This window comes from Musa acuminata, chromosome BXJ2-3 (genome assembly GCF_036884655.1).
Source record: "Musa acuminata AAA Group cultivar baxijiao chromosome BXJ2-3, Cavendish_Baxijiao_AAA, whole genome shotgun sequence".
NCBI lineage: Eukaryota > Viridiplantae > Streptophyta > Magnoliopsida > Zingiberales > Musaceae > Musa > Musa acuminata.
Window position 1 is genome coordinate 11,481,661 of NC_088340.1, and position 21,274 is coordinate 11,502,934.

General features: G+C 38.8%; 2 protein-coding genes across 4 annotated transcripts; one reads left to right on the top strand and one right to left on the bottom strand.

Annotated features, from left to right (window-relative positions):
* Nucleotides 1-15,029: 15,029 nt before the first annotated feature.
* On the top strand, nt 15,030-15,976 carry LOC135606474 (putative invertase inhibitor). Its single transcript, XM_065097505.1, has one exon. The coding sequence runs from the start codon at nt 15,137-15,139 to the stop codon at nt 15,689-15,691; it is 555 nt and encodes a 184-aa protein (XP_064953577.1). The 5' UTR covers nt 15,030-15,136; the 3' UTR covers nt 15,692-15,976.
* Nucleotides 15,977-16,182: 206 nt separating this feature from the next.
* Nucleotides 16,183-20,654, bottom strand: LOC135607407 (vesicle transport protein GOT1-like). Of its 3 annotated transcripts, none has more exons than XM_065099206.1 (7): nt 20,577-20,654; nt 19,241-19,301; nt 17,316-17,407; nt 17,141-17,221; nt 16,969-17,066; nt 16,788-16,869; nt 16,183-16,696 (listed from the first exon to the last, which is right to left on the bottom strand). In XM_065099206.1, exons 2-7 carry the CDS (start codon nt 19,269-19,271, stop codon nt 16,658-16,660), a joined length of 423 nt encoding a protein of 140 aa, XP_064955278.1. In that variant the 5' UTR covers nt 19,272-19,301; nt 20,577-20,654; the 3' UTR covers nt 16,183-16,657. The 3 variants fall into 3 exon arrangements, with proteins under 3 accessions (XP_064955278.1, XP_064955276.1, XP_064955277.1); XM_065099204.1 differs by having other exon boundaries at nt 19,241-19,297; nt 20,574-20,632; XM_065099205.1 differs by lacking the exon at nt 20,577-20,654 and adding an exon at nt 20,383-20,526.
* Between the last annotated feature and the right edge of the window lie 620 nt (nt 20,655-21,274).

A 21,274-nucleotide genomic window follows, 5' to 3' on the forward strand; every position in this document is an offset into this window, starting at 1 on the left:
GGTAAGTTGTTTAGGTTTTTTGCTTCTTGTATTGCAGTTACTTTTGGATCCCACTTCTTAGAAAGAGAACGCAAAATCTTGTTTACGAGTTCAAAAATCCGAGAAACATTTTCCAAGAGCTCTTAAACTATTGACGATATCCGTGAAACGGGTGTACATGTCGCCTATAGTCTCGCTTGGTTGCATTTGAAAAAGCTCAAAATCATGCAATAAAATGTTAACTTTCGAGTCTTTGACTCTGCTAGTTCCCTCGTGCGTGATTTTAAGTGTTCGCCAAATGTCAAAAGTCGTTTCGCACGTAGAAATCCGATTGAACTCATTTTTGTCCAAAGCGCAAAATAAGGCATTCATAGCCTTTGTGTTTAAAGAAAAATACTTCTTCTCCAAATCCGACCATTCATTCATCGGTTTAGAGGGAAGTTGAAAATCGTTTTCAACGATATTCCATAAATCCAAATTCATAGAAGTCAAGAAAACTCTCATTAGAGTTTTCCAATAAGTGTAGTCCAATCCGTTAAACAATAGTGGACGAAAAACCGATAAGCCCTCTTGAAAGCCATGAAGAGCCATTTCTCTCGGGTGTAAATCCGAAATGAGAAATACCCCGCTCTGATACCAATTGTTAGGATCAAGAGAACTAAGAGGGGGGGGGGGGGTGAATTAGTGCAGCGGAAATCTTTCTGCGATTAAAACGAAACTGCATTCGTTTGATAAAAACGATTTCGATGTAAAAGCCGATTCTAAGATTACTTTAACTTAAGATTAAGCGAGATAACGTTAAAGTAAATTTACGAAGGCAGTTTGCAGTTTATGATGAAAATCAGAATGCAAGCGCAAACTGAAATACGACGTTCGTACGATAAAACCGGTTTACGTCTAAATGCCAATTTTGAAGATACTGAACTTTGAGATATGTTTTATAAATGCGCAGAAGGCAGTTTGCAGTTATGATTGAAATCAAAACGTAAACGTAAACTGAAATGTAATGATCGTACGAAAAAGCCGATTTACGTCTAAACGCAGATTCGGAAAGTTCTGAACTTAGAAACTCATTCGTAAAAGCGCAGAAGGCAGTAGCTATTTAGGAGGTTTACAGTAAAGATAAAATGCTCAAAGTAAATGCAAACCGAGATTTAGAGTGGTTCGGTCAATCTTGACCTACTCCACTTTTAGCTTCCTCCACCAACGAGGTCACCGACGTCAACTAGAGGCCTTCCTTCAATAGGAGAAGGCCAACTACCCTTTTACAGTTTCACTCCTTTTGACGGGCTTAGGAGACAACCCTTACATAAATTTTCTCTCATCTCTTTACAACTCAAAACTTTGAAGAACAGAGGGAGGAGAACTTTTGGCCTTTACAATAATTTTGAGCTCTAAGAATCATAGAAAAGGATCAAGATTTCGGTGTATATCTGTGCTCTTTCAGTGCTGAATGGGTGGGGTATTTATAGGCCCCAACCCAGTTCAAATTTGGAGCTCAAAACTGTCAATTCCCGGAATTCCGAGATCAAGCGGTTGCACGTCTTGACTGGAGCGATTGCACCGCCTGGCAGAGCTCGAAGACTGAGCCTCTAGGCGGTGCCACCTCCTGTCAGGGGCAGTTGCACCTCTCTGCCAGAGCTCGAAGACTGAGCTCAGGTGGTTGCACCTCCTGACTGGGGCGGTTGCACCGCTTGGCAGAGCTCGAAAACTGAGCTCAGGCGGTGCCACCTCTTGTCAGGAGAGGTTGCACCGCCCAGTCTCGCTTGGAGACTGAGCCCAAGCAGTGCCACCTCCTGGCTGGGGCGGTTGCACCGCCCAGTCTCCCTGGGAGACTTAGCCCAGGTGGTGCTACCTCTTGGCTTGGGCGGTTGCACCTCCCACAACAATCAAGGTCCGAATGGGTAGATCCATTCGGCCCAAATTAGGTTTTTTAGGGGCCCAATTACCCCAAGATTAAGCTAATGGGATCACCTCCCATTTCCTACTTAATCATTGTGCTAACTACGATAAATCCTAAGACAATTTCTGCAGCTTGCTCCGGTGCGTCAATCGCTTCTTCCGGCGAGTTTCCGACGAACTTCCGTCGATCATCCGATGAACCCTCGGTGATGCTCCTGCGGACTTCCGGCAAACTCCTGGACTTGCGACGATACACTTGGTGAGTTTCTTCGAGCTTCTTTGGCAAGCTTATGGACTTCTCAGATTTGTTCCCGCAGAACCTCCGATGACTGTCCGAACTTCCGTCGAGCTCTCGAACTCCCAACGTGATCATTGTCATGACTCCAGCGCAACTCCTACTGCATGTCTTACTTCCATCGTATTTAATCCTGCACATGTAAAACAAAACTTCGATCGAGACAATTAATCCTAAGCAATTAACCAAGTTGTCCGGCATGTCATTGGTCCCTCGACGCTTCGTCTGATTCTTCGGCGCATCGTCCTTTCCTGCAGCCTATTGCCCAATCGGCCAGTTGACTCCGCAACTCTGATATCCTTGGCACAATACCCGCTCTTCTTGGCCCGATGCCCGAGTCCATGACCCGAAGCCTTCTATCGATACGTCGACCGTTCCACCGGCCCGACGTCCAATCTTTTGACATGTTCCTCCGGCACAACATGATTTTCCTGCTTTAATTGTCTCATCCAGATCGAAGCATCCTGCGTCACTCAAAATGCAGATTAAATCATAAACATATATCAAGTGGTTTCATCATCAAAATACGAGATTCAACAACCAAGCGAGACTATAGGCGACATATACACCCGTTTCACGGATGTCGTCAATAATCTAAGAGTTCCTGGTAAATCTTTTTCAAATTTTGATCTCGTAAGCAAGATCTTATGATCCCTTCCAAAAAGGTGGGATCCTAAAATAACCGCAATACAAGAGATAAAAAATTTAAATGATTTTCCATTAGAAGAATTAATCGGGTCATTAATGACCTATGAAATGACACTTTTGGAACATTTTGAACCTGATGAGCACTTGAACCACCTTCCAAAGAATAGGAAGGATTTGGAACTTCAGACAAATGAATACCACTTGAGTGATGACTCAAGTGATGAGGACAATGATGAACTTGAACTTCGAACACTAAATCTTAATAAGTTATTAAACAAAAATCTAAAATAAACAATGAACTTGAATGGAAGAAGAGGCCAAAGAAGAGGAAGGCAACCAAGGATGAATCAAGAACTTCCAAAGGTGAAACGGTGAATTGGGCTTTGACGGGCTTCGACTACAAGGTAAGTAACTCAACTCTCTTGAATTATTTTGAAATTACTTGAAGTTTTTCATGAGTGCTTAATTTATATAGTAGGAATAGGAAATAACAAATTATTTTTTAAAAATTATATCATGTTTTTGTTTTTAACATCATTGAAAAATTAAAATTTTGATCATGAAAAGTATATTGCTAAGGTTTCATGCATGTTATGTTTTGAAATGTTGAATGATGTATGCAACATTAGGGATGATAATTATATGATATGTGATAATGCTTAGGATTAATCCATGCATGTGTATCTTGATGATTTTATGTCATGCATGAGTTTTTGAAGTAAATGTTGATTTGAAACTCTCATTTTAGATTAACATGTTTTTGGTCTAATCATTTTTATGACGAATTAATATGACATTCTCATGACATATTAAGATGATCATAGTGTATGTACATCTATGTATGAATTTCTTGATAGTCTTTTGATGATAGATGTGATATCATGATGTGTTTGGTCTTGACGGCTTCATGACGAAACTTATATTTTGATTTTAAATGATGATACATGTTTTTACAAAAGACTTGAATACCCTCACATGAAATCAATTGTATGAAATGGAAATGAATTTTCTATCCTATTGAGATTAATGAATTTATTTTACCAATCTTGTGAATCTCATGAAAATAAACATGATGAATATTTTAAAAATAAATGAGTGTATCATGCATTTGGTCTTAATGATTTCTCTTTAACATACTTTTTGAAATCATATGAATATCAAGATATTAAAAGGATGTTATCATGGAATCATGCTTGATGATTTGTTTTTTACCTTTCCATCTTAAATGTTGACACTTGTTTTATGAAAGGTAAAGGCATGCTTATAAGAAGCAAATCACATGAATAGAAATTTATAAAAACGAAATGTGGTCCTCTATTTTATCGTCTTTTCAATAAATCTATGCTTGTCATGTACGAATTTATTGAATGTGACTTTGAGGATGATTTCGGATTTCACAAATGCTTGATTCATACTTATGACATGAGACACATTTTAAATATGAATCATGTTCAATGTTTCAATCATGTTACATCTCCCTTAATTCATTTTGTTCTCCTAGATTTATTTACTAAAGAGGAGAATCTTCCGAATGAATGAAATGATACAAATGAATCACTTATCGATATATTTTTTTGAAATATCTTTTTAATGTGATGTTGATAATTTGAGATGCCTATTGAAATTCATGATATGAGATAATTGAATCATTGACTTACTCTTTATATAGCTTGAAAATAGATGTTTAAAATCTTGCTTGATGAGTTGTTGTATAAGATTTTACCTTTACGTCTTGAACTTTCATGCTTATCATGATTTGGCATATAAAGACTAAGGCATGCTTAGATAAAAAAGAATCATTTAAAAAATGTCTTTCCCATCTGATCAAGATTAATGATTTCATGATATTTTGTGAATCTCGAAATTGATTTTGATGACTTGATTATGAGTTTCAAGTTAACGATTTGACTTGAATGAGTTTTATCTAAATCATAATCTTGATCTTGCAAAATTGGAATCACAAATAATATCTTTTGGTATTCATGAATTGACACTCACAATATGAAAGTATTGGTATTCATGACTTGAATTTGATTAAAACATTGCATGCTTAAATTAATCACTCTCCTATGTTTCAAAAATTCTTTAAATGCCTTATGTGATGATTGAAAATTAATTTATTTTATGATGAATCACAAATCATGACTTGATCTATAATATTGATATATTTTAATCATGATCCTTGGTTGTATAATTCTTTTGCTCTATTAAAAAGATTTATCAAATAAATCATGTCCTTCTTGAATTTTCTTGATATCATGACATGATTTTGTAATATGGCTTGTATAATTATTAAATTTTTTAGCCATTAATTTCTCCCTTCTTTTCGATAATGATAAAGGGGGAGTTAGTTTACTAGCCTGCATATTTCAAATGAAGAAAAATTTGCTAGCTCGATCATTTCATTGAAAGAACTTACTATCATGAACACTACCAATAAATTGCAAAGAGAAGTAAAGAATTGCTATCTCGAAAGAAGCAAAAAATGCAAAACTTAGAAAACTTGCAATATAATTGCTCTTGCTATGCTTTGTATTAAAAATAGGTTGATATCCTTAAAAGCATTGCATTAAATTTTTTAGTGTATCGCAATGTATCACATGTATCGTAAATTAAAATTTTTGAGACTATTATCATATCATGTTTAACAATTGATGTCTTTCATGACATGATTTCTTTGCATTGTTGTCTTGTATGTATCATGTGATGATTGAAATATTGATTGATGCAAATTCATAGTTTATGTAAAAGTCTAAATCATTGGTTCCTCTCCTTCTTTTCGACAATGACATAGGGGGAGAAAGATTGCTAGCTCAAGGCAAATGCTGGCTAGCTTGTACTCTTCCCTTCTTTTTGACAAAAACAAAGGGGAGAAAACTTTTGCTAGTCAGAACATGTAAAGAAAAGCAAAGTGCAATCTTGCACAAGAAGCAAGTGTTGAATTACCATGATTGAACTTAAGAATCTTGCTATGCTTTTGTGCTTATATGTTGTGATGAAAAGCTAGCTTGTATGTAGTAAAACTTACATATCATAAAAATTGCTAGCTTGTAGTCTAAAGAGAAGCAAATAGTTGCTATCTCAAGAAAAACTAAATATGCTAAATTTGCACTTTGCAACAGAAGCAAAATTGCGAGCTCAAACATTGCAAAGGAAGCAAAAATTTGCTAGCTTGTAACTTGCATATTTCAAGAAGCAAGAGATGCCTTCTTGAACTTCACTAATTTGCTAGCTTGCATGATGTAGAAGTTGCTATCTCAAAAGAAGCAAAAGTGCTATCTTGTATGTTGTAAAACTTGCATATCTAAAACTTGATAGCTTGAATGTTCTAAGAATGATGTAACACTTGCTAAATTTTTTAGCTTCAAAACTACATGATGATAAAACCTGATATTATGTTTTTCATGCAATGAGTTGAACTTATATCACAAACACAAGAATAGTTATACTTCTCCTTTCTGTTGATGACAAAGGGGGAGAAGTATGTTGATAACATGATATGTTATGCATAAGTTTATGATGACATGTTGCTTGGATTTTTGAATCCAAGAGTTTCTATCAATATGGCCTATTGATAGGGGGAGTTTGTTTAAACTCCGGGAGTTAAGGTTAACTCCGTCATCAAGTGGTTGTCATCATCAAAAAGGGGGCGATTGTTGAATCTCGTATTTTGATGATGAAACCACTTGATATATGTTTATGATTTAATCTGCGTTTTGAGTGACACAAGATGCTTCGATTAGGATGAGACAATTAAAGCAGGAAAAATCATGTTGTGCCGGAGGAACATATTAGAAGATTGGACGTCGTGCCGGTGGATCGGTCGACGTATCGACAGAAAGCTTCGGGCCGTGGACTCGGGCATCGGGCCAAGAAGAGTGGGTATTATGCCAAGGATATCGGAGTTGCGGAGTCAACTGGCCGATTAGGCAATAGGCCGCAGGAGAGGACGATGCGCCAAATAATCAGATGAAGCATCGAGGGACCAATGACATACCAGACAACTTAGTTAATTACTTAGGATTAATTATCTCGATCGAAGTTTTATTTTACATGTGCAGGATTAACTATGATGGAAGCAAGACATGCAGCAGGAGTTGCTCTGGAGTTAAGACTATGATCACGTTGGGAGTTTGAGAGTTCGACGGAAGTCCGGACGGTCATCGAAGGTTCTGCGGGAACAAATCCAAGAAGTCCAGGAGCTTACCAAAGAAGCTCATCGGAACTCGCCAAGTAGATCGTCGCAAGTCTAGGAGTTGGCCGGAAGCCCGCCGGAGCATCACCGAAGGTTCATCGGATGTTCGTCGGAAGTTCGCCGAAAGCTCGCCGGAAGAAGCGATTGATGCACCGGAGCAAGTTGCAGCAAATGTCTTAAGAAATATTGTAGTTAGCATGTAGATTAAGTTAGGAATGGGAGGTGATCCCATTAACTTAATCTGAGGTCAATTGGGCCCTTCATAGACCCAAATTGGGCTGAATGGATCAACCCATTCGGACCAAAATTTCTGCTAGGCAGTGGTACCGCCAGGGTCGACGGTGGCACCGCCCAAGTGATGGTCTCCCAAGAAAGCTGGGCGGTGTAATCGCCTAGGTCAGGCGATGGCACCGCTTAGGCTTAGTCTCCGAGCGAGACTGGGCGGTGCAACCGCCCCAATCAAGCGGTGGCACCGCCTAGGCTCAGTCTCTGAGCGAGACTAGGCGGTGCAACCGCCCTTGTTAGGCAGTGGCACCGCCAGAGCTCGATCTCCGAGCTTTGTCAAGCGGTTGTACCGCCCCAGTCAGGAGGTAGTACCGCCAGAACCCCGAAAATCCGGGAGGTGACATTTTTTAGCTCCAAATTCAAACCAGTTTGGGGCTTATATATACCCCACCCTTTCCTGCATGAAAGGGCACCAAAAGTTTGATCTTACTCTGTGATTTTAGAGCTCAAAAGTGTTGTAAAGGCTAGAAGTTCTCCTCCCTCTTTTCTTCCAAGTTTTGATCTTTCAAGAGAGGAGAGAAAAGTTTGTAAGGGTTGTCTCCTAAGCTCGTCAAAAGGAGTGAAACTGTAAAAGGGTGGTTGGCCTTCGCCTATTGAAGGAAGGCCTCTAGTGGACGTCGGTGACCTCATTGGAGGAGGAAGCCAAAAGTGGATGTAGGTCAAGATTGACCGAACCACTCTAAATCTCATTTTGCATTTACTTTCTGTTCTCTATCTTAACTGTAAACTACCTCCATAGCTTTACTTTAACTGCACTTCGCATAATATAAGTTAAAGCAACTTCCAAATCGGCTTTCATACCGAAATCGCTTTTATCGTACGAACGTCGTATTTCGGTTTGCAATTGCATTCTGTTCTCTATCTTAACTGAAACTGCCTCTATATCTTTACTTTAACTGTATCTTGCTTGATCGCAAGTTAAAGTGATTTTCGAATCAGCTTTCTTACCGAAATTATTTTTATCGTACGAATGTCATTTTAAATCGTCGAAAGTTTTCCGCTGTACTAATTCCCCGCACACCCCCCCCCCCCCCCCTCTCTTAGTGCTCTTGATCCTAACAGATGATGAAATTGTTGGAGTAGGATCTGTCATTTGATTCTGTGGAGTGTCTAGTTCTATTGGAATCTGAATTTGTGTTCCACCTTTATTGGTCTCTCAATTCTAACTTGCCCTTTCGACACAACATTTATGTTAATAATAACTTTACCACTAATAGGATTATATAATCGATATGCTTTGGATTGTAAGGAATAATCAATTAAGATATATTTTTTTTATTTTTTTATCAAGCTTGTGATGGTTTTGTAAATTTACCAAAGTATAAGCAATACAACCAAAAATTCTTAGGTAACTTACACTTGATTTTATGCTATACCAAGCCTCAAAAGGAGTTTGATTCATAACAGCATTTGTTGATGAAATATTCAATAAATAAACTACTGTTGCAACTACTTCTACTCAAAACTGATTTGGAATGTGTTTTCCTTTAAACAAACTTCTTATCATTTTAATAATAGTTCAATTCTTACATTTAGCTACACCATTTTACTCCAGTGTATATGGTACTGTCAATTCTCTATGAATATCATTTTCTTCACAAAAAGAATTAAACTTATTAGATAAAAATTCACCACCTCTATCTGTCCGAAGTGTCTTTATGTATCTACCACTTTGCCTTTCTATAAGTGCCTTGAATTTTTAAAAATTATCAAATGTTTCATATTTCAGGTTAAAAAAATATACCCAACTCAAGTGGCTATAATCATCAATAAATAATAAAAAATATTGACTTCCATCAAATAATTTTGTATTCATATGTCATAAGTCAATATGAACTCTCCGTGCTTTTTTAATAGAAAATAATTTTTTACTTTATTTTTTATAAATGCATTATTCACATACATCAAGTATATTAATTCTAGGCAATTCGAAATCCCTTTTTTTATTTAATAATTTTAAACCCTTAATGTTAAAGTATCCATATCTTAAATGTCATAAATTAGACTCATTCTTTTGATTTGCAATAAGCGCATGCTTTTCAATATTTGAAACATCAAGTGAAAATATCTTATTTTACGTTATGCAAACATTTACCATAATCAAACTAGATTTTTTATCTTTAATAGTGCATGAACCATTATCAAATATAACTGAATATCCATCATCTATCAATTGTCCAACACTCAACAAGTTATATGATAAAGTAGGAATAAAGAAAACATTATCAAGGTATTTTATCTTCCCTTGATTTGTCTTCACCTCAATTGTTTCTTTCCCTTCCACTTGGATTTGCTTGTTATCTCCATGTCTAACTTTCAACTTATGAGTTTCACCAATATCTCTAAACATTGATCTTCTGCCTGACATATAATTAGAACATCGATTATCTAGAAACTAAATATCATTTGAGATAACATTAACTTGTGAATAAAGCATAAACAACTTACTATTTTCTTCATTTTCCTCTACATAGCGTGCTTGCTTTTCTCTTTTCCAGCAATCTGCCTTCATGTGACCAAACTTTTTAAAATAGTAACATTGAATTCCACTCTTATAATTTTTTTATCAAAATTTGATTGCTTTTGTTTATCATGCCCATCAAAGTATCATCTTCCTCTTCCTCTTCCATTTCCTCTACCACGAAATCCTCCTCTGTCACATCCTCTTCTTGTTGATTTTTTTTCTTCTTTTGAAGCAGAAGACTCCCCTTTAACCTGAAATGTTTTTTCTTCACTTTTTTAAGTGACTTGTTTAACCTTTTTTCATGTGCTTGTAAGGAACTCATTAGTTTATCAAATGAAAATATAGATAAATCTTTTGACTCTTCAATTGCGGTAATAACATGATCAAATTTTGGAGTTAAAATTCTTAAAACTTTTATAACAATTATATGATCAAGAAGAAGTTCACTATAAGATTTCATTTGACTAACAATTTCAGTTACTTAAGAAAGAAAATATTGCACCGATTCATTGCTTTTCATGAACAAAATTTTAAACTCACGACTAAGGTTTTAAAGTTTTACCATAATTACCCTTAATGAGTCTTGAAATTCATTTTGAAGTAGCAACCAAGCTTGCTTTGAGGTTGTCGCTGTTGCAATTCTAGAGAAGATTGTCTCATGTACAACTTGTTGAATGAAGAACAATGCCTTTGAGTCCTTCTTTCTATTCTCTCTCAGCCTGATTTCTTCATCTGGATCCGCATATTCATTCTATATTAAGTCCCAAAGATCTTGAGACTCGAATAGAGTCTTCATCTTGATACTCTAAAATTCATAGTATTTACTCGAGAAGATGAGAATAAGGGGTTGAGATATAGAATTATCATTGAAAACCATAATGTCTAGTTCAAATTGAAACTTAGCTAAGATACCACAAATGTTGGGAATAGAGGAGAAAGGAAACGATAAAAACAGAATACTATAATGCAATTAAACATAATCCTTTCAGTCAAGAAAATTGATGTAGCATTTAAAACAAGAGGATTGACATAGAACACTTATAAGATATTTTCAAGTATATTCTTCTTATCTTGCTTCATGAACTATGGTCATATTTATAGGTGGAAGGCGTGGGCGAGGAAGGAGAGCTGTTGTGCCGGGGAGGGTGCGACTCACCCATCCCAAATCTCATATGTCTCCTACGTTCCCTCCCGCTCCTCGTCCGCCCTCCTTGCTCAAACCAAATGGGCACTCATAGTACAAGATACAATGGGCTTCTTGAATTGGGTGTCTTACACAATATGGGTGATAAGACCCTAAAGTTTTATCGTAAAAGAAAGAAGAGCTTTGATACCAAATGGTAAGACCCTAAGGTTTTATTGTAAAAGAAATGGAAGAAATGGAAGAAAAGGGGATGATCGTAAAAGAATGACTCTGATACTAAATGATAAGACCCTAAGGTCTTATCATGGAAGAAAGGGGAGAAAATAGGATGATAATGATCACTTCGAGGGGATCGACCTCCTAGGGTTTGTCATAACAAACTGGAATAATATTTCATTGATTGATTGATTGATTTATTTATTTATTATCGAAAAGAAATGGTTATATCACTATTTATATAGTTCCACCTAGGGTCCACTAGGACTTTGACTCTTAATAATAAATAAATATTAAATAAATATCTACTGACTCTAACTGAACTAAACAGACTCAATAAACAATTGGACTAAACAGACCCAATAAATATTATTCAAAAGCTAAAAAAAGGGTCCTAATAATTCCTCCCTCTTCAAATCAGCCTTGTCCTCGAGGCTGAGCAACATCAAACTTAGGGAGCTTCACTTTCAATACTTCAGTCATAGGCTATCTGCAGCGCATCATAACCTGTTGATTAAGTAAATATAGTCTCCACTTTTTGATAATGTAAGCAATAGGTCGATTTTTCAGTGTAGTAATCATTGCAAGAAACTCCTGGCCCTGCATAATCAATTTTATCTTTGAACATTTACTATCATAAGTTAAAATTCGTCCATCAGCGATCTTTACTTTGACTCTGTCGTAGCCTTCAATATGATAGGCTAATTGGTCAACAGTCTCACTGTCCATAAAATTGTTAGTGTCACTAGTATCAATCAAAACTATAATATACTGATGTTCTAGAGTTCCGCCAACTTTCATAGTTTGCGGGTTAGAGTTACCGATTAATGCATGCATTGTATGTATGGTAGGTCTAACATCTTTATTAGAATCTATATCTTCATAATCGGAGTCCACATTCTTAGCTTTCAGTTCCTCTCCAATTGGCTTAATCATCAGAAGTTGCCCTTGTTTACATCGGTGCTCCATACTCCACTTTTCATCATAATACAAATCCCTTGCTAATCTTTCCTTGCTAATTTTTTTCTCATGTAGATGTACAAGCTATCATAGCGCAGGGTTGATGAGCCTTAACTTCACATCGGATCTTTGGAATAAGCCCTTCAATAAATGTACTCAAAAGTTATCGTTCTGATCAATCTCTAGCTTGATTTGACAATCTTTCAAATCTACTCTAGTATTCCAACACTTTAGAAGTATGACGAATTTTGGCAAGCTGGCAATCAACATTCTCATATTCGAATGGGCCAAAGCGAACAAGAAGCCCTCTTTTGAACAACTCCTATGAAAGAAATCCGTGGAAAGTTTCATACCAATCGTACCACTGGATTGCATCTCTATCGAGCTGGATTGAGGCCACTTCTACCTTAGATTCTTCTGGGGTTCTGTGAAAACGAAAAAAAATTTCTGCCTTAGAGATCCAACTAGTCAGATCCCCATCTTCCTATCTCGGAAATTCCATCTTCATGTGAGTAGTTTGTGTCACAATCTTAGGGCCCTTTTCCTGTATTTTCAGATCTGTGCAACGTAGAACTTGAGCCCCCATTTTGTTTAAATTTGTTGAGGCTCTCTAATAGACTCTTTTTGAAATCATTGTGTTTCTTGCGGTTGATTCTTAATTTTGATTTCCAATGCTTCCATTTGTGCTTTCACTGAGTTATTGATGGCAATTGCGTAAGACTACAAATCTGTAATCTCAACTCCTGTTTTTGATGTCGATCAAGGGTATCAGCACTGTCGATAAGAAGTTGCCGAGGAGGTGGATGCCGAGGGCAATGCTACGGTCACTGCGTTGGAGGAAGAGTTGCTGCCTTGTTTCTGTCGCTGTGTGGGGTGAGAGCGTCGAGGGCTGGAAGGCGATTGCGTCGGTGTGGTTGCAGTTGCTGTGACCCAAGGGGGCGATCGCCGAGCAGCTGGGTTGAGGCTGTGGTGATGGCAACCTACAGCGACGATTGCGACCCAAGGGAAGGCAGCGACGGTGGTGCAGTTGGGGGCAGCGCTGCCAAGGGCTCGTCGTCGCGGTGGCTGCGACGGTGCGGATGGGAGGCAATGATGCTTGTTGTGGTTACTACGTTGAGGGATCGCTGCTGCTAAGGGCTGGGAGGCAGTGATGGTGGTGTGGCTAGGGGCAACGCCGCTGCGGTGGCTGCGATGACACGGATGGAAGGCAGCGTTGCTTTGTCTCCGGGGCACTGTGGAAGGAGGCGCTGGTGACACCGAGGGACCACGAGGGGGTGGTCCGCTGGCTGCGAAGTAGCGGCCGTGGCCCTTCTCGCTCGAGCGAGATGGGGCAGCGACGAGGCGAAGGTTGCTGGCCGGGGAGCAGCGGCAGCGGTGGTCGAGCGGTTGGGAAGCAGCAGCGGTGGTGGAGGAGTTGCCTTGCAGTGGCAGTGGGGAAGAAGGGAAGCAGCGGTGCGGCGGGCTGAAGCAAGGGTGCGACGGGCTGAAGCAGGGGTGCGGGCTGCCGGGAAGCAGGGGTGGCAGTGCTGGAGAGGGGAAGGTTAGTGGCCAGGGAGTAGCAGCGGCGGTGGTCGAACGGCCGAGAAGCAGCGGTGGCAGTGGAGAAGGAGAAGGAGGGCGAGGGTCGCGGCTGCGATCGACGAGGGGTTGCGGCAACAGAGGAAGCTATGTTTCTGCAACCGCTGCAAGGAGGGGCTGCGGCAAAAGAGGAAGCTCTGTTTCTACAACCGCTGCAAGGAGGGGCTGCGGCAACTGGTGGCTGCGGCTGCGAACAAGATCGTCGAGGGCGAGGAGTAGAAAAGGAGTGCCGAGGCTAGGTGCTGCCAGGGGGTGGTCCGCTGGCTAGAAATAGCGCTAGCGGCCCTTTCTCGGTTGCCCTGTTTTGGTCGCCGCGAGGAGAGGAAGTCGAGCGGCTGCAGCTGCGACCCAAGGGGAGGTGGGCGGCAGTGGAGAAGGAGGCAGCGGTGGTGGCGCGGCTGGGAGCAGCGTCACCAACGATCGCTGAGGAGGGGAGGTCGAGCGGCTGCGGCTGCGACCCTAGGGGAGTCGGGCGGCGGTGGAGAAGGAGGCAACGGTGGTGGCTCGGGTGGGAGGCGACCGACGGTGAACGAGCGGCGACGAGCGGCCAGGGCGCAGCGGTAGCGGTGGAGTCACCTTGCAGCGGCGGGTGGCAGTGGGCTGGTCGGAAGCAGGGGTGCGTGGGTACGATGGAGAACGGGTTGCTGTTTTTTATTTTTATTATTATTATTATTTTTTAGGATGAACTACAGTAAGAACCTAATGATAAGAACCTAAGATTTTATCGTAAAAAAAATAAAAAAAATAGAAAAAAAGAGAAGGGCTCTGATAGCAAATAATAAGACCCTAAGGTCTTATCGTAGAAGAAAGTGAAAGAAATGGTAGAAAATGAGGGGATCGATCTCCTTGATCACTTCGAGGAGATCGATCTCTTTGATCATATTACATCATTATTTATAGAGTTCCACCTTAGAATCCATAACTCTTAATAATAAATAAATATTAAATAAATTTTTATTTTACTGAACTAAATAGACTCAATAAATAATTAAACAAGATTCAATAAATATTATTTAAAAACTAAAAAAAAAAGTCGTAACAGTGAGCTACCGTCATCTATTTAGGGTGCCTATAAAGCGTCACTATTTGACACTTACCAAACAATAATAACGTGGCTTGCACACTTGATTAGTGTTTTCCTGTGGTGTAAGCGCGCCCACCCTTCGTTCTACCCTTCCATAGAAAGCATGCATTGCTTATTTGGACAACATCGTGTAGCACAATCCATCGAGTGGGCAGGCCGGTTTTCGGAGCCTCGCAAGTTGGATATTCGTAGAACACACGGTGAAGGGAGACACTGTTCGGGACCTTAACTTGTCTGTAGAACGCGCTCTCCTCTTCCTCCGCATAAATCTCACTGCTCCACTATATAACTTCTCCTTTGATGGCTGCTTTCTCCTCAGCCTCACGTCTTCTTTGTTGTTGTTGTTATTCTTCTTCCTCCCTCGTATTCATTTATCATCTGAAAGGATGATGAGATTCACCTCCGTCCTCCTCACCCTTTTTCTCTTCCTTCTCCACCAAGGCTCTTCTCCAAAGGCCACGGCCGCCACCCACCCCGACATTGTCGATGAGACCTGCAGGCGGATCGCGGACGACGACCCCAACGTGAACTACACCTTCTGCACGCAGGCCCTGAGGTCGGTTTCCAAGAGCAAGCGCGCCGACCTTCGGGGGTTGGCCATCATATCGCTGAAGCTGGCGAAGGCCAACGCGACGCACGCCAAGTCCAGGGTGAAGGCGCTGTTGAAGGAGAAGCAGCTGAGCACGTACCGGAAGTCCTGCCTGCAGACCTGCCGAGAGCTATACTCCGACGCGGCGTCCAGCTTCAGGAACTCCGTCAAGCAAATCAAGTCGGGTCGGTATGCTGATGCCAAGGTGTACATAAGCAGCGCTGTGGACGCACCCGGCGAGTGCGAGGATAGCTTCCAAGAGGGGGATATCACGTCGCCGCTCACCAAGGTGAACTACGACCTGTTCCAGCTCGCCGTCATCGCCCTCGCCATCACCTCTCGCCTGGGATGATGTCTATTTCCTTGCCGTATACACTACCACACTGGTTCTCGGTTCCGACTTGTAGCGGGTTGATATGGATCAAGTCATGATCGAATTCAATATAGAATCTTCACGTGCTTGTTTAGTCTTCTCTTGTTCTTTTCCTCCTTTAGCTGAAAGGTAACCGGATCCACCTTACCCAAGACCAGCTGGGCGAAGGCAGCAAAGTTACTCGAGAGAACGCTGTGAGTGCTCGCATCATTTAGATGGGTTAGTGGAGTAGGAACCAAGAGAAGGCCATTCCACAGTAGCCGCAGTAAGGATTAGATTGAGGAGCGCAAGCAAATTAGCTGGGGAAAAAGCCTTCTGCTACGCAAGCTTCACATCACCTCAGTAACATGGGCCGACAAGAACTCTTCGTAATGTGAAAGCAATCGCTTTACCCAATTGGCCGATGTTCCAGAATATGCCAAGCCCTAAGATACTGATGAAACAACAAGATATCCGCCAAAAGATATTGATGAAACAATAAGTAGTATAGCAATAAGATATTGATGAAACAACCTGAAGATATCGGGCAAAAGTATTTTGTTCCAGCATTACAGGCACAATCTCACAGAAAGGTAGTATTTACAAATGAGCAAACAATTAAGCTGGTAGTGACGAGTGAAATCAAATATATTGGCCAAAAATTGAATGATACAATGAAATAAAAGGGCAGAAAGGTAGTTAAACAAAATCAACAGATCAGAGCTGTCATTTTTTCTTCCACCCATCAATATTGCCTCGGTTTTTTCCCGACCTAATTCAAAGCAACATAAATCTTCCGACAGGGTCTTGATCACTAATCCACAAACAACTCTGTACTCAATCGGATTAAGGATGAACAGAAGGAACCCTCATATAATTCGGCAGATCTGCTTACTATCAATTGTTCGATAAAATAATAAAAATAATAATATTTGACTTAAGTACTTTAATCTGGCCAAATTGTTGTTACACTGGCACCCTTTTGCCTCCATGGCGATCAAAGAACTGAAAAGGGAATATTGAAATAAACATTAGATATCACCAAGTTTAGATTTAGAGACAAATTTGATCGGATAGGTTTAGTATATGTGCTCACTGATGTGACAAATGGTTGTTGGAATATCCAACCAAGAAGAGGGATCTTCTGCAAGAAAACTGCAAGGATTGACCAAAAGCCACTGCCAAATAAACCAAGTCAGAAGCCCGAAAGATGACAAGCTTACTAGTTAAGATAACAACACCCAACAAAGTACAAAGAGCGATGATAGGGGTTAAACCTGAAGAGAACAATGAAACCATATGATTCCAAGATCATGCCAATTACAGGCCATCCGACCAGGACTAGAAAGAAGCCAGCTCCAAATGAGATTGTCCCCTGTAAAATGAGCAAAGGGTTCAATCAGTTATAAAGAGCAAATGCTTTAAATTCAGATTGACTGATAGTGAAACCTTGTAGTTCTTAGGTTTGGCAAAGAATTGTAGTGTCGATTTTAGCCCAATGGTCAACATCAGACCTGAAAGAAAGAGAATCTGATGGTCCACAAAAAAATTAATATTTAGCTTCACAATCTAAGAAAAAAAGAAAAATAGAAGAGAACCCAGTGAAGTACGAGTTCAAACTTACATTGCCCATTGCTAGAAGTGCCTTATCAAAGAAAAAAATGATTCCAAGGAATGAGAAAAATATCCCAAACCCAGTCAATCCCAGCCCAATCTCTGTGCCAGATGAAAAATATAGATTATGAGACATCAAAGAAGATACTAGTGGACAGTAAGATGACAGGTGTCCTTGCAACAGCATAAAAAGTCCAACTTCAGGTGAATGCAAAAGAAAATTTGGAATGTCATGGCAAAATGGTAGGTGGGTGCAATGTAGCACAAGAAGTTTACCCTTTTGACTGAATAGATGAACTCAAGAATTCACAGATATAAGGATCAACAAAAGCATATTGCTAATTGATGTTCAACATTATATATTTTCTAATTTGTGTGAAAAATTACAACAAAGCATGATTAAATGATGCCATTGCAGACCCATCAAGAGCCCTGGCCAAAGGTCTCCAATATCAACTATGATAAGAAAAAAGACCTTCAATGTGGTCAGGCGAAGGATCTCTCGAATGTTAACTATGATAAGCAGTCCATTGATGATCTGCCGCTTCAAGAATGTGACAGAACTGGTTTCCATGATACTTGCAATTTAATTTCAAAATGTCAGCTTTTTGCAACTTCTTTCGCATACTAAACTTTGGACAATTTAGCTTTCTACAAATTTTGGTCTCATCCACTTGCATGTCTTTGGCTTAGAAAAGAAAATGAATGAAAAATATCATGATTAGTTTATCATCCTAAACCATCAGACAAAGAGACCTTACTAGCACTGAAACAGTTTTTTTACATTAAGAAAACCATTTCAATTCAAAATGACTCAAATGTTGTTTACAAGATCAGAAGTTAGAATTTTAACCTGTCAAGTATGACACGACATACTTAAGACAATTGTCTATAGACACTATACAATAAGCTTATGTCATGCCCTATCAACCATCTCATCTTTTAGATGCCACTTAAGATTGACTCTGAACACGTTTTTGAACTATGAACATATGGCAAATCATATAAATCTTACGTTAGATTGGACCACGGACTAAAAATTGGCTTGTAAGAGTCTTCTAATTACTTTTAAAAACTTAAAAATGAGATAACGATAAAAAAATTTGAAACATGGGTCATATAAAAACTACTGTAAAAAATACCAAAAAATTAACAAAACAAGCACCAAACACTAAAACTAACCCATATGCTCATCGTTAAGCCCACTCTAGCAGATCCAAGTAACAAAATATCAATGCATCTTTAATCAATTTAATTTTCATAGTGCAGTATAATGTTTATTGGCCAAATATCATAAAACACTCTATATATAACATTTCGACTAAAACTACCTCTAACTATATCATTAAAATTATCATAATATCCATTTGTTATTCTCAAAAGTTGTAAAACTAAGGATAATCATATTTTTTATAAGCTTATCATAATAGTTCACATTCAAAAGAAGGTTCGGAAAACTTCAAAGAAGAGTCAAAAGCAATTAAGCAGTATCTAAAGAGAGTACCATACACATATTATTTATCAAGGTATAGTATCATCCGTGCTACAGACCCACATGTTCTGATCATAAAGGACCCTGACTAAGGATAGGATCAGCACAAGAAAATTTTGATCTGAAGCATCCAAATTGTTGTAGATCCATATTGTTGTACTAATCCTTTAATTCAATTAAAAAGCATTCAACCAAATTCCATAAAATTTTTTATTCAAAGGATCAACAAGTCAATGCAACAACTCAAGCGGTTTGAGCCATGACAATGAGGTTCAAAGTCCTATGATTTTAATTTACTTGTCATACGTAGTAGTGTATGTTATGCTAACTTGTCCAGTAATTCACCCAACTGTAGTTTTGCATGGAATGTTGGATTCTTTAGCTACAATCATTTGATAACTAAATCACAAGTCACAAGCATGCATAAAGCACAGAGATCATACTTTTTTGGTCATTCATCTCAAAAGAAACCATCCCGCCAAGTTATAGCCTATGGGGAAAAACCTGCAACAGAAACAACTTGTAAGAATCAGACTTTATTGCATCTGTGCATTTCATCAGAAAAAAAAAAAAGATAATTGATGAACAACAAAAGAAACTAAATAGGAAATTAAATAAATCTTTAGAACAGTGCCCGTCATGACAGAATGATCATATCTATGACATGGTGGTGCTGAGTTCATGCCCCATTACATGCAGATAGATAACAGAGTGGAGATACAAGAACATGCAAACACGACCAACAATACCATAGAGCAAGAAATAAACCAAATTGAAATTTCAAAAATAACCAAATATTTTTAAGTACAAATTTAAAATTCTAATATGAAACTAAAACAATTATCTAATAATAAATAAAACATCAACAACTATTTATCTAAAATATAACATTAATAGAATCATAAAAAAATCTAGGAGCAATAGCTCTGCCTGTCGCACCAACACTCAAAAGAAGCTCGTCTAGCCCCGATGCTCTATAGTAGTAATATATTCCGAAAACACTACAAAGTAGGGGATTCATGAAAAGAGCACAGAGGAGAAGAATATGATGTGACACGGGACAGAAAAGCAGTAGGTTTATGCTTGATATTATGCAATATAAGGATCTTTTCCGAGACACCACATTGCATTCATAATATCACGGGCAATGACAGAGAGTACATAGTGTCAATCAACCGGAATGGTTACTAAATTAAAAGTATGATACCACTGTAATACTGCCTACTTACTTCCAGATTATCTTGTCCTGACTCGTATTTTCTTCTCCATATTCTTGAAGGTGTACTCTTTTACATATGGTGGAACTGCTATACAACCTACTTCCAGTATTTTTTCCTGCCAACTATTTAATTCCTTTCACGACATAAAACACTAAGAATATATTGATCTATGGTGTCAGACGTTTACTCATAAGTCACTGAGGCATGTAAATCCCATCAACGGGCAGTGACAACCTGTAATAAAAAGCTATACTCGTAGCAATACATGTAAAATGAAATTGTGATAAACTGACTGTTAGATGAGGGAAATATTTGAGATTCCCATCACTGCAACTAAAGCGATTTTAGAGGAGATTAAATCGTACTTCCAATGTCTGTCTCCAACCAAGTGACTCACAGATACCTAGTAGCAACTGGATCCAAAGAAGGTAAAGAAGGGGAAGAAAAACAAATTGACCCAAATATACAGTAATATGCATCAAACAACTGATCAAGAAAACGCGTGAGGGACATTAATGAGATAAACTCCACAGCAACTGAAAAGGGAAGATATCTCAACCTATTTGGGATCCCAGCTAGAGAGGCAGCGAGGAAATGGCCAGGTTCGCAGAGCGGCGTCGATCTCGGATTTTATTGGGTCTCGCGTGTCTCATCCGTAGCACCGACCCAATGAGGCCTCTTTCCTTCCCGTGAAAGAAACCCAATGGGCCAATAGAGCATGAAAACAGAAGCATGCTTTTAATAATAATAATAATATTATTATTATTATTATACAATTTTTTAAAATGGCGAGCGAGTCTATCGGCTATGCTACCAAAGTACACCTGTGATATGATTATTGTTTTAGGTAATAATAATAATAATTATTATTATTATTGTTGTTTTTAATCGATCGAGACTTGACATATGAAACTTAATTAGTAATTATTATTATTATTATATATTTTAATCTGAATCAATTTTATTATCGAGCTTACTAATAAAAAAAAATTATATAATCACATGATATTTCAATCGATCGAAACCTATCACATGAAACCCAATTAAATAATTATGAGACACGAGAAGATATCTTCTGCTTGATAAAATAAGATACCACATTTCTCACTTCCAATAAAATTTATTTGAGTTTTGATCTTCGAGATAATTGTCATAGAAAAATCAAACATAAGAAGTCCCATGATATCATATTGGTGGAGAGTCCCTCTCTTGACTTTCACTATAACACTTAATCTATCTCGGTAACGAGTCTTTATC